The sequence below is a fragment of the Danaus plexippus genome, chromosome Z, assembly GCF_018135715.1.
Source record: "Danaus plexippus chromosome Z, MEX_DaPlex, whole genome shotgun sequence".
Lineage (NCBI taxonomy): Eukaryota > Metazoa > Arthropoda > Insecta > Lepidoptera > Nymphalidae > Danaus > Danaus plexippus.
In genome coordinates this window covers 9,697,683-9,710,110 of record NC_083559.1, presented here as the reverse complement: position 1 = coordinate 9,710,110, position 12,428 = coordinate 9,697,683, and the positions used below count along the sequence as shown (strand labels likewise).

General features: G+C 33.5%; 1 protein-coding gene and 1 long non-coding RNA gene across 8 annotated transcripts in view; one reads left to right on the top strand and one right to left on the bottom strand.

The window, feature by feature from the left end:
* Window positions 1–12,428, top strand: part of LOC116777091 (titin) — an 88,685-nt gene that overhangs the window by 567 nt on the left and 75,690 nt on the right. For all 7 annotated transcript variants that reach the window (XM_061526166.1, XM_061526169.1, XM_061526165.1 and 4 more), the window contains exons 2-6: window positions 6,546–8,202; window positions 8,293–8,522; window positions 8,722–10,086; window positions 10,285–12,141; window positions 12,216–12,359. In XM_061526166.1, coding sequence (XP_061382150.1) covers window positions 6,546–8,202; window positions 8,293–8,522; window positions 8,722–10,086; window positions 10,285–12,141; window positions 12,216–12,359 — 5,253 coding nt within the window. The remainder of the gene's footprint in view (window positions 1–6,545; window positions 8,203–8,292; window positions 8,523–8,721; window positions 10,087–10,284; window positions 12,142–12,215; window positions 12,360–12,428) is intronic.
* Window positions 2,660–3,130, bottom strand: LOC116777092 (uncharacterized). Its single transcript, XR_004353999.2, has 2 exons — window positions 3,018–3,130; window positions 2,660–2,868 (listed from the first exon to the last, which is right to left on the bottom strand). It is a non-coding gene; the product is annotated as an uncharacterized LOC116777092 (long non-coding RNA).

Below are 12,428 nucleotides of genomic sequence, written 5' to 3'. Positions count from 1 at the left end.
GTGGGCGCCAACGCTCCCGTCCGCCGCCGCCTGGATGCAGGAACGCGCTGGCATATTTTTCATCTGTGTTGTTTTATTTCTTGAAGAAATGATCTCATATTCTCCTATAAAAATTCCATCTTCATTTTTATGTGTGCGAATTAAATCATTTTTAATATTACTGAGAACGGAGAGACATCAGCAGTTCAATAGTATTCTGTGGTGTCAATTCAATGCCACCTAATCTCCTTACATATATGCATTATTTATTTCTTATATGTTCAGATCGAAATCAGTCGATATAAATATTAAATATGCTCATTAGTCTCTCCGTTTAAGTTGCAGTGCGAATTTATACCTAATATAAACTATATGTTGAAATTTCACGGCGAAACACGACATCCGTTAAGAAATTAAAGAAATTAATAAAAGTTTATTTTTTTTTACATATAAATTTGGGTTTAATGGACACAAAGAGAAAAATTTTCTACAAATCAATTTTATAAAATATGCTAAATTTAATACAAAATAATAATTACAGCAATTATTTATTAAAACAAAGATGGTAAACTACAATACATTCAAACAGCAACAATACTAATGACTGCAATCTGAAATCGGATAGAAAAATGATATTTATCGTTTGATTTGCTTCAAGTGTTGCGTGATTGTCGCGGAGCGTGATGAGGTCGAATAAAAAATATAGAAATAACGTAAACAGAAGCTGTAAAAGGATGGTAAAAAGTGAAAAGAAGATAAAGGAATTCTTGTTCCCTGAATGTCTATCAGCTACATATTACTTAGATCTGGAGTAAAAAGTTGTAACAAAATTACTGCAATAAAACATCAATAACAGAAAACAGCTAGATTTACAGTAGAAATTATAAAAATGAGGTTAATATCAAAGTAATAGAAAAGCAATATCATGATGTAGTTATAGCGACAGTTGTTTAAACTGAAACGTAACATAGCGGTAAATGAAAATAGTAAACATTAAGTGTGACTCACGTCTTTTATGATTGAAAATTGGGACGATCAATATTCACACTCTTAAAATCAGGTATATGTCGAACAAATCGTTAAAATTCCCGTTTACAATTTAAATATGTTCATTTCATTCCGTAATTATTATATAAATACTACTTGTTTCTTTCGTCTTTTTAAAAAACTAAATTCTACAGATATATCTTATTAAAATTATCGTATAATTCGAAGTGAACAAAAGCAAAAAATTACCAATAAAAAGATACAATTTAATAACACCTAAGATTATAACAAAGATTTCATAGGCTTACATTTCTTGCGATGTGATGAATTAACAGTTTTCTATTTCATCGTGTCCCATAGTGAGAAGCGTTGAATAATGGGAACTTTTGTATCGATAAAAAACTTGAAATTATTGTCTTCGATTTCCACCGAGTCAAAACCTCTCATTCATCACAAATATCGAATCTTATTTTACTTAGCATTCACTGTTATGAATAAAAATATAAATGAATTTATAAGTGCATCTGAGTGAGAGAGTTTTTATTATAAAACGTAAAAAAAAAAATGCTCTAAAAATTAATGCGCCAGTGATATATTATAACACATAACACGTTTCCATGTTGTACTAATAAAGCTTTCATATTTAACCTAACCACTTCATGTCCTTCTACTTTCACTTTCCAACACGCGGCAGATGTTCGAAGTAGCAGTGGTTTTTTTTACATTGTAATTCGATATAACTTATGACATTATAACCAATGTGTAATCATATATTCCTTTCAACACATAATTGTATAATTTAAAAATAAATTAATCACTAGGAGCGTGTTAAAATTCAAAAGTTTGGAATCTTATAATTTTTCAAAAGTTTTTGGCAAACTTAATGATAGCACTTCTATATTAACCTCATTATGTCACTACAGAATAATCCTATTTTAAAAACTACATTTAAATTTTGAAATGGGTGTATAAATTGTATGGTTATTCATAAAAAGTATAATAAAAAAGCTAGCTTGATATGATTCCCTTGCGCGGATATATGGCACGAGTTGGTCATTATACCTAGCAGCTTAACTGTAGATCGTCTCGCTTCTTGCTTTCATCTCATCTCCGGAGTACATCACAACCTCACACCGCTTACTTTTAGTAAAAGTAAGTATGTAATTATAGTTCGCTGTGTTAAAACTGATAAATATCTAACTCCTGTTAAAACATATAAAGGTTTTTTACATAAACTTATTTAATTATTTTATATGTATTGCATACGAATAAAATTAAAAACATATTCCAAAAAAAAAAAAGTTTTAACCAAAATTAAATATCTGCTTTAAATTAGTTCAACATAAATTACTTAAACCCAATAATATTTACGTACTGTTGATATAATGAATGCGAGTTCCACTACAGGATCCAATCAGTGTCTCATTATATTTATCCTTCGCTATTGATATACCTACACGTTTGTTTTTTTATTAAATCACAACTCCACGCGTACATTTAATTAATTTAAATCATATAAGGTGCAAAATTTTACTGTTAATTGCAGTTTCGAGATATATGAATAATATAAAGTATTCATAGACAAGTGAAATAACTTTTTTAAAATAGTATTTATGATTCTTATTGTACTCAAATATTCTTAATATTCTTTAGGATTTAGGACCACAGGGGGATGCAAAAGAAAACAGTCAAACTAAATCTATAATATTATTAGGAAACAGTTCTTAGTTATTATGCAAGGTAAACTTACAGTAACCAATAGCGTTGTAATTCTTACTAAAAAGAGATATCGTGTAGCCAGACAATTGACCCACATCACGAATCAAATCGTAACACCGATTAGTCCTCGTCATGATCCGGTTATATAATCTTAAACTAAAATCGCATTCGAAAAACGAGGAACTGAAAACGAGAGTATGGGATTACGATTCATCAGTGACTCCCGCTGTCGAGATTTTGTAACCATATTTGTAATATCATCAATATGTTCTGATTAGCTCTTATAATTTTGTGGGTATCAAATATATATTTACTGTTAAATGGAATCATACCTTGTACCACATCAATTTGAAGATCCCGACATCAATTTTTGTTATCAGACAGATAGATTATTTAGAAATATATGTAGTGTTCAGATGGTGACGTATTTTTTATAATACAGTGGGATCAGAGGAAAGTGCTAAACCACTTTGCGTCGAAGGTGTCAAAAAAGATGTTACGAAATGTAACACGACAAATTGCTGAAAAATAATAAAAAAAAAAACGTAAATTGAAGGTTTTTTTATCAAAAAGAAAAAAATAGGGAAATAAATAGAAAATATTAAGGTATACGAGTCATTGCTGGTTACAATAATCTTGCTTTCTAGACTCAGAATCTGTACAGTCATAAATGTAGCCTCACCAAACTATATATTAACCAGCATTGATATCTCAAGTTTCTACTCCATAACACAGCATTATTATAATAATCTGACTTTCTTTTTCTGTTTTTCCTTGGTGAAATTATCTATTAAAACGACGTTCTGTTTCCGTTCCGAGTACAGTAAATATTGTTATCTGTAAAACAAGAAATTGATTGTCATTCGTGACAGTCGTTAGTGTTGCGCTTTATTTATTACAGCCCGAGAACTTATATTTTGTCACGTATTAAAGCAGCGGGCCGCGTTCCACGGTCTCCTTGACCAAATCTGCATTTATCAACAGAACCCTATATGGAGTAAAATATTTAAGTAGCCCAGCCAGTATTTTGTTTAAAGGTTGATTCTTTTTTTAAATTATTATATTAATTTATAATTCATTCACAATCATGATTTCTAAATCGAATAAACACTTATATTTAAATAAATTCTTTTTGAAAATTAAAAAATGGAAGCTGAAAATTAAATTGAACATGGCCGTAACATAGTTCGATTATCGATGATGAAGTGAAACTAACCGAGTAAAGCGTATCGGTTATCGATCAGGGGATAGCGATGCTGTTAGACCTAGTAATTAAATTGGGTGTTCTGACTGACTAAAGTGATTACATGTTTACCTCATATCGTTTTATTGAATGAACTTATGCATCAATTATTTCAGTAGCTAAGCAATCGGTAACTGAGATATGTATATGTAATAGTTATAATTAAATATATATACATATGTTACATTTATGACTTTTAATTTTCATTATTGTAGTAATTTCTTATATACATTTAAAAAAATGCATCTTTTGGCACATAAATTTTTTATTTTTTTAGGTCTCAAGTGTACTGACGCTTGTTAATAGAACTGTATTAAACGGAACATCAGATAATCAGTCATCTGTCATCTGTCAGGAGTGCAGATTATCAATTTATTTTCATATTTTTTTATTTATAACAGTAATAACGTTAACATCTTCATAGAGGTATTATATTTGGATTTGGAACGATTTATAATTTTTTTTTTAAATTTGAGGTTATAAACTTGTATAATAAATCGTTTGCAGTATGTAGCTTTGAAATCACGAATTAAATCACAATAAAGAATTTTAAAACGTTGGGCACATAAATAATTTGCGATGAACTAAAGACATAAGAAACCTTGGCACCTTCAACTCTGGAGGGCTAAAGACCATATGTCGCGTTTATACTAGGAACGGCATGCGATTTTAAACTTTACAAATTCATGTATAAGAACCATAATAATTTGGTTATATTACTTGAACTGGTTCTGAAGGTTATCATTCAATAGTAAGACTGAAGTTCAGTCATATTTTTGAAGTAGGTACATAATTCGTTTTTAAAATAAATTATAATAAAACGAATGTGAAAATCCTGATCTCATTACAACGTACTGATGCTATATAGTTTAAATGTTTTTTAATTTCAAAATTAATGCAAATAATTTTATTTTATCATTAGAACCAAAATTTCTTATTAAAGTATCGAGATATGTAACAGTTTCATTTTTCATTAGTTTTTCTCGTTATCGGAATTTCGCTAGGGAATCATAAATGCGCAAAACGTTTGCTATTCTCGTAAAATTACTTCATGTGGTGTTTTAATTTCACGGAAACTGATCTTGGCGGTATTGCCGGTACCGTTTCCTAAATAATGGCTTGCTTTAGTTTAGTAAATAATTTTCATTCTAATAAAAGATGCTATTTTTGAGGCTCGTTGAATTGTATCAAAATAATTATAACATAATTTAAATCTTTAGTTATTAAGTAACCATTATTATTGTTATTTTATTACACTTATAAAATATAATCTTATTGAATATCAAACCTAAAAATGGTACGTTTTACAAGTATTAGGGAATCAGGTTAAATCAACTCACGCTAAATTATTATATTGAAAAAAAAACAAACTTTTTTATATATTTCTTATCTTCTCTAGTGACAATATTTATGCCGACGACAAAACAATACACTGTAATAATAATAATTATAATACAATAATGATTTTATGTTTTTAAATAAATATCAACCCTAAAGCGAATATTTGGGACGATAGCTAGATCCTCCCACATAATAATTAAAATAGCAAAACGATGAAGAAAACTTAATAAAATGTGTTTTGCGTAATTTTAGTTGCAGCGCAATCGTATCAGTTTCATAATATTATCATACACGATATTGGTTTAAAAAGCCTAATTTAAAATTCTCCACCTACCAAACAAAATTTTAATTTTATTAGGAGATTATCGTGACCTTGACCTACTTACTACCATGCCCGTTTTGTTACTGTCTGTTGTTCAGACCTTATAAGGTGCCGTAACAGCCTTTCAGCCTTTGTAATTTACACCTAGCTATACCAATATAAACCGAAAGTTGTTATAAAAGTTTGACGGTCCAACTAAAAACAATTTCCTCTCAAAGAACAAAGGATTGAAATGACAATTAGTATAATTGTTTATTGAACCATAGATAAATAAGCCATTTGCATTATACTACATATATTTATTGTGAAAATTTCATATAATGACTCCATAAACAAAATAATGCAACAAAGGTGCGATGGAAATGGTTTTGGCTTAGCCAAGAAACCGGTCTGAGGGACCATAGATTCTTTGCAGACTGGTTATTCCGTATGGTTTAACATATATTGTATCCTCCAAACCGTCAATATAATTAATTCCAAAGATACTAGAATATTAAGTAAATAAACCTTAATATCATAGTGTAGAAATTAAAATCACGTTGTTATAAAAAAATACTCAAATTAATGGACGTGTGTACATTTCTACAAAAATGGCATTTGAAACTAGATACGAGTGTATGTGAACGAAAATAGACGGGCAAAAAGAGCTCGCCCAGCTCGTCATCGGTGACTCACGCTAGCAATGGCTGATATATTCCGAGGTTTAAACACCCAGAGCAATCTTATATGTCAACCATTACCCCTCAACTAAAATATTAATCTTCAAACTATAAAAACTGTTGCCAAATTTCATAATCTAAAGACTTCTACGCGATTGTTAAGATATAATACAGATTGTTTTTACATATAACATTTTTAGCCATGTAGAGATTATGTTTAAGGTGTTTTATGGAATTAATGTTTAATATATACATATATAATTAATATATAAAATTTATACGATTTTTTTTTCAGTGGAGAGCGCTGTTGAGGACCGACTACCTATTACTTCTGGCAGAATAGGCGATCCTTCTCCGCCAATATTTGAGCAAATATTTAAAAATGCGAGGTTTGCACAAGGCGGAAATGCAAAATTTGAAGGGAAACTGAGAGGTAACCCCATTCCCGTGGTTTCATGGACCAGAAAGAAGGCACCTTTAGTGGAATGTAATAAATATAGTATGAGCTACAATGAACAGACTGGAGATGTTTCCTTATTAATAAAGCAAATAGGACCTGGGGATGAGGGTGAATATACTTGCACAGCACGAAACCAGTATGGAGAAGCAATTTGTTCAGTTTATATACAACCCGAAGGCGTTCCAGTTCCAACGCAGCGAGCTTCTCAACAACAGAGCTACAGACATGTCAGTGAAAGTGTCGAACACAAATCATACGGAACTCAAGGTTATACTTCAGAGCAGAGTCGTCAATCACAAAAATACGCGTACACAAATGGTTCGGAATTTTCATCTGTTGAAGACTTTAAAGTAGATACATTTGAATATAGGCTTTTGAGAGAGATTTCTTTCAGAGAAAGCATCACAAAGAGGTATATGGGTGAAAACGATATTCAAATAAATACGGAAATTGATAAAAACCTTGGACCAGTATCGCCACCCAAGATATTCCAGAAACCTAGAAATTCCAAACTGCAAGAAGGTGCAGACGCTCAATTTCAGGTACAGTTGTCTGGTAATCCTAGACCACGTGTATCCTGGTTTAAAAATGGGCAGAGAATAATAAACTCAAGCAAACATAATATCATAACTACAAATAACCAAACAATTCTTAGAATAAGAAATATTCAAAAGTCGGATTATGGTCACTATACACTTTTAGCAGAAAATCCGAATGGTTGTATTGTAACTTCGGCATATCTTGTAGTGGAATCCCCTCAAGAAACATATGCTCAAGAACAAAGATCGCAATATACAGATACTCAACAAGTCGAGACTGAAAGAATAGAAATTAGTGAAAAGGCTCTCGCTCCGCAATTTGTAAAAGTCTGCCAAGATAGGGATGTCACAGAAGGCAAAATGACGCGATTCGATTGCCGCGTTACTGGCAGACCTTACCCTGAAGTCACGTGGTTCATTAACGATAAACAAATTCGAGACGATTATAATCATAAGATACTAGTAAACGAATCGGGTAATCATGCTCTTATGATTACAAACGTTAGTCTTAATGATAGCGGTGTAGTAACCTGTATAGCGCGTAACAAAAGTGGAGAATCATCTTTTCAATGTCGATTAAACGTTATTGAAAAAGAGCAAGTTGTTGCTCCAAAATTTGTTAAGCGTTTTAGTACACTCAGTGTACGAGAAGGAGAACCTGTACAGCTGAGTGTGCGTGCTGTTGGCACTCCTATACCGCGTATCACATGGCAGAAGGACGGCGTACCGATTATACCCAATCCAGAATTACGAATTCAATCTGAGGGTGGGGCCTCGACATTAGATATACCGCGAGCCAAGGCGTCGGATGCGGCATGGTACCAATGTACGGCTCAAAATGTCGCAGGGTCCACCGCCACTCGGGCGAGGCTGTATGTTGAAGTGCAAAAAGAGCCTGCGCCTGAGCAAAAACGTTTGCACTTACCGCGGCCTACGAAAATAATTGAACCCGAGTAAGTGAACATACTCTAACCTTATTGAATGTTTATGATTGCAAGTTTTAATGATTGAATATTAAAAATATACAATATTTTTGATTCTAGGCCCGCTCCGGGACCAGAAATTATTTATTTAAGGCATGTGGAAAGGGCCCGACCTTATGTTCCCCCTGGTGAGGAAGACCGGGTTTATCCTTCACCACAGTTCATTGTACCCCTTAAAAGTGTAACTCAAATGGAAGGTGGAAAAATTCATTTCGAGACAAGGATAGAACCGGTTGGTGATCCTTCGATGAAAATTGAATGGTTGAAGAACGGACAAAGTATAGAAGCCAGTGAGTAAAATTTTTAGTCAGAATAGTTGATACACAGAAGCAGTATTATTTATTGTAACGTACTGATACACATTAAAATGTTAATGTTAAATATTCCTTTTGGTTGAATAACTGTATATTGCTTTAATTATATCTTATTAATAAGATATAATTAAATTTTTATGTGCAAAATACAATTATGCATTTTTTTTTATTTCAGGTTCGAGATTCACTTCAGTGTTCCGTTTTGGATATATTTCTTTAGATATGTTGAGTCTTAATATACAAGACAGTGGTGAATACACTTGCAGAGCTGTCAGTGCTACAGGAATGGCAGAGACAAAAGCAATTTTACAAGTGACACCTCGAGCAACCATCGAGAGGACTAGTCAACATCCAGAGAGTCTACAATATATACAGCAACTGGAAGATTATTCGAAATATCAACACCAAGAATCTATTGAAGAACAAACATTACAAAGACCTCAGTTTATTAGGACGTTACAAAATCTTGGGGAGCTACAAGAAGGAAAAAATGCACATTTTGAAGCACAACTGACACCTGTAAGTGACCCTACAATGAGAGTAGAGTGGTACAAAGATGGTAAGGCCATTACAGCGAGCTCGCGAATCACAGCAATCTTCAACTTCGGCTACGTCTCCCTTAACATCATGCACCTACGGGCTGAAGATGCAGGTTCGTATACAGTGAGAGCTGTGAACAGGCTAGGTGAAGCTATTAGTACCGCTACTATTCAAGTTGCAGCGAGAAGCACAGTTACTTCAGATCTAGGAATACCGGAACAAAGAAGGTATATTGAACAAACTGAACAATTAGAAGCATATCAACATCAACAACACCAAAAATACTATCAAGAAGTTCCAGAAAGTACACAGAGGCCAGAATTTAAAACACCAATAAAAGATCAAATAAACGTAAAGGAGGGTGGCTTTGCTCATTTTGAAGCTCGTCTTGAACCGGTAGGAGATTCAACATTAAAGGTAGAATGGTTTAAAGATGGCCGTCCTGTTGAAGCTAGCTCGAGAATAACTACTTTCTTTAATTTTGGTTACGTAGCATTAACGATTAAGTCAGTTACCGCACATGATGCAGGCCACTATACATGCCAGGCTTATAATGCATTAGGTCAGGCGACGACTAGTGCAAATCTTTCAATTATCACGAAGAAAGATATAATTGCCGAATCTCAACATCCCGGAGGACTAGAGAAAATTCAATATTTGGAAGACTCGAGTAAATATTCTAGAAGAGCTGAAGAGGAAGTGAAAATAAGTCAGAAACCAAGATTTTTGGGACCCCTAAAAGGGACCAATAAAATTGTAGAAGGCCAAAGTGCTCATTTTGAAGCTAGGGTGGAACCTCAAAGTGATTTGACTATGACAATTGAATGGTATTTTAACGGAAAGCAAATAAAGTCCGCTAATCGAATTCAAACATATTATGATTTCGGGTACGTGGCTTTAGACATATCTAATATCCGCTCCGAAGATTCTGGAGTTTATACAGTAATTGCACGTAATAGTGCTGGTGAAGCTCAATTGAGTTCTTCCATGATGGTCGAAAGTAAGTATGCTCGATTGTTATTATTTCATTGTTACGTACTTATTTTTTTTTTGTAAAGATTATGCCTATTTGACTTTAAATAATAAGAATTAAGATTTTATCAAATTCTCACAAAAACGTATAAATAATGAGTTTATTTCAAAGTCACACACTATTGGGAATGTAAATTAGTGTAAAACTATTTTTTATTATTTTTAGCACGGTCAAGTATTGACACTTCAAGCATTCATCATGGATTATATGAAAAGACGAAACAAATAGAGGAATCAAAATTTGTTGAACCTATTTACCATATAGAGGAAATTTCAAAATCCAAACCGGTTTTTGTACAACCTTTGTCAGACCCACAGCCAGTATCTGAGGGCAAAAATATTCATCTTGAATGTCGACTAGAACCAATGGGCGACCCCACTATGCGCGTCGAATGGTTCCACAATGGTAGAGCAGTAACTGTTGGCTCTCGCTTTAGAACTTACTACGATTTTGGTTTACTTGCGTTAGATATCATACATGCAACATCATCTGATTCGGGTGAATATACTGCCAGAGCTGTTAATCATTTAGGATCTGCACACACATCAGCAATGGTACGTGTTATTGAAAGATCCGACATCTTGACTGATACACAAAACGAACAAGCAGTTGAACAAATTCAGATTCTAGAAGATGCATCTCGTCGTAACAGACAAATACAGGAAGATATCACAGTTATGCAAGCTCCTCATTTTTCTCGAGCATTGCATAATATTGAAACTGTAGAAGGCACAAACGTTCATCTAGAATGTCGTTTACAGCCAATTGGTGATCAGACTATGAAAGTTGAATGGTTCTGTAACGGTCGACCGATTAAGACAGGACATAGATTCAGACCAGCTTATGAGTTTGACTATGTTGCTTTGGATCTTTTAAGCGTATATCCTGAAGATTCTGGAGTGTATACTTGTCAAGCTACTAACCAATTAGGAGAAGCTGTAACGTCATGCGCCTTAAGAGTGATGGCAAAAAGAGATCTTATCTTGGATTCGCAGCATCCTTCAAGTTTAGAGAAAATGCAGTATTTAGAAGATAGCTCTCGCTATAAAAAATCTGATTATATCGATGAAACTATTCATATTAAGCCACGATTTGTTACTAAACCTAAATCTGTCGAAAATGTCAGAGAAAGAAATCATGTTCACTTTGAATGTAAATTAGAGCCAGTGACAGACCCGAACCTTAAAGTGGAATGGTTTAAGAATGGCCAACCAGTAACGATTGGTCATAGATTCAGACCTATTCATGATTTTGGCTACGTGGCTCTAGATATTATCGATGTCATAGCTGAAGATTCGGGAATATATACATGTAGAGCCGTAAATCTTCTTGGAACTGATGAAGTTAGTTGTAGACTAACGTGCCGAGAAACAGCAGATATAATTCGAGCAACACAAAATGAAGCCGGTTTGGAACAAATTCAAGTTTTAGAAGATAGATCGAGATATCATAGAACTGATGTTACCGATGAAGTGACCACACAAGCACCTATCTTCACAACGTCCTTAAAAAATGTTGATATTAAAGAAGGTCAACGTGCTCACTTTGAATGTAGATTGATTCCAGTTTCGGATGCAACAATGAAAGTGGAATGGTATCATAATAATAAGCCCCTAAAGAGTGGATCCAGGTTTACAGAAACTAATAACTTTGGATTCGTCGCGTTGGATATAATGGCTTGTTTACCAGAGGATTCTGGAACGTACACGTGTAGAGCAATAAACGCTTTAGGAGAAGCAGTCACCTCTGGTACAGCATGTGTACACTCTAAGAAATCAATCTATCTAGAGTCTCAACACGAAGGAGCATTGCCCAGACTTACTCAATTAGAGGATTCGTCAAGACACCACAGGCAAACTATTCAGGAAGAAACAATAACCCAAGCTCCGGTTTTCACTATGCCCATGAAAGATATAAGGGTGGCTGAAAATCAAGCAGTACATTTTGAAGCTAGACTTATCCCTGTGGGAGATCCTAAATTAAGAGTGGAATGGTTGCGTAACGGAGTTCCAATTGAAGCTTGTAAGTAACAGTTTTTAAAAATAAATCTGTTCTCATGACCTAAGAATCTTTTTTATAACAACTTTTTTTTTAAGCTAATCGGATTACAACAATGCACGATTTTGGATACGTCGCTTTAAATATGAAGTATGTCAACCCTGAAGATTCTGGTACTTACACTTGCCGTGCCATCAATGAGCTGGGCGAAGCTGTTACATCCTCGACATTATTTGTACAATGTAAGTTCTTTCAAAAAGTTTGTTACTATTAAATGTAGTCGGTTATCAATCCTATACATTTCCTTTCCT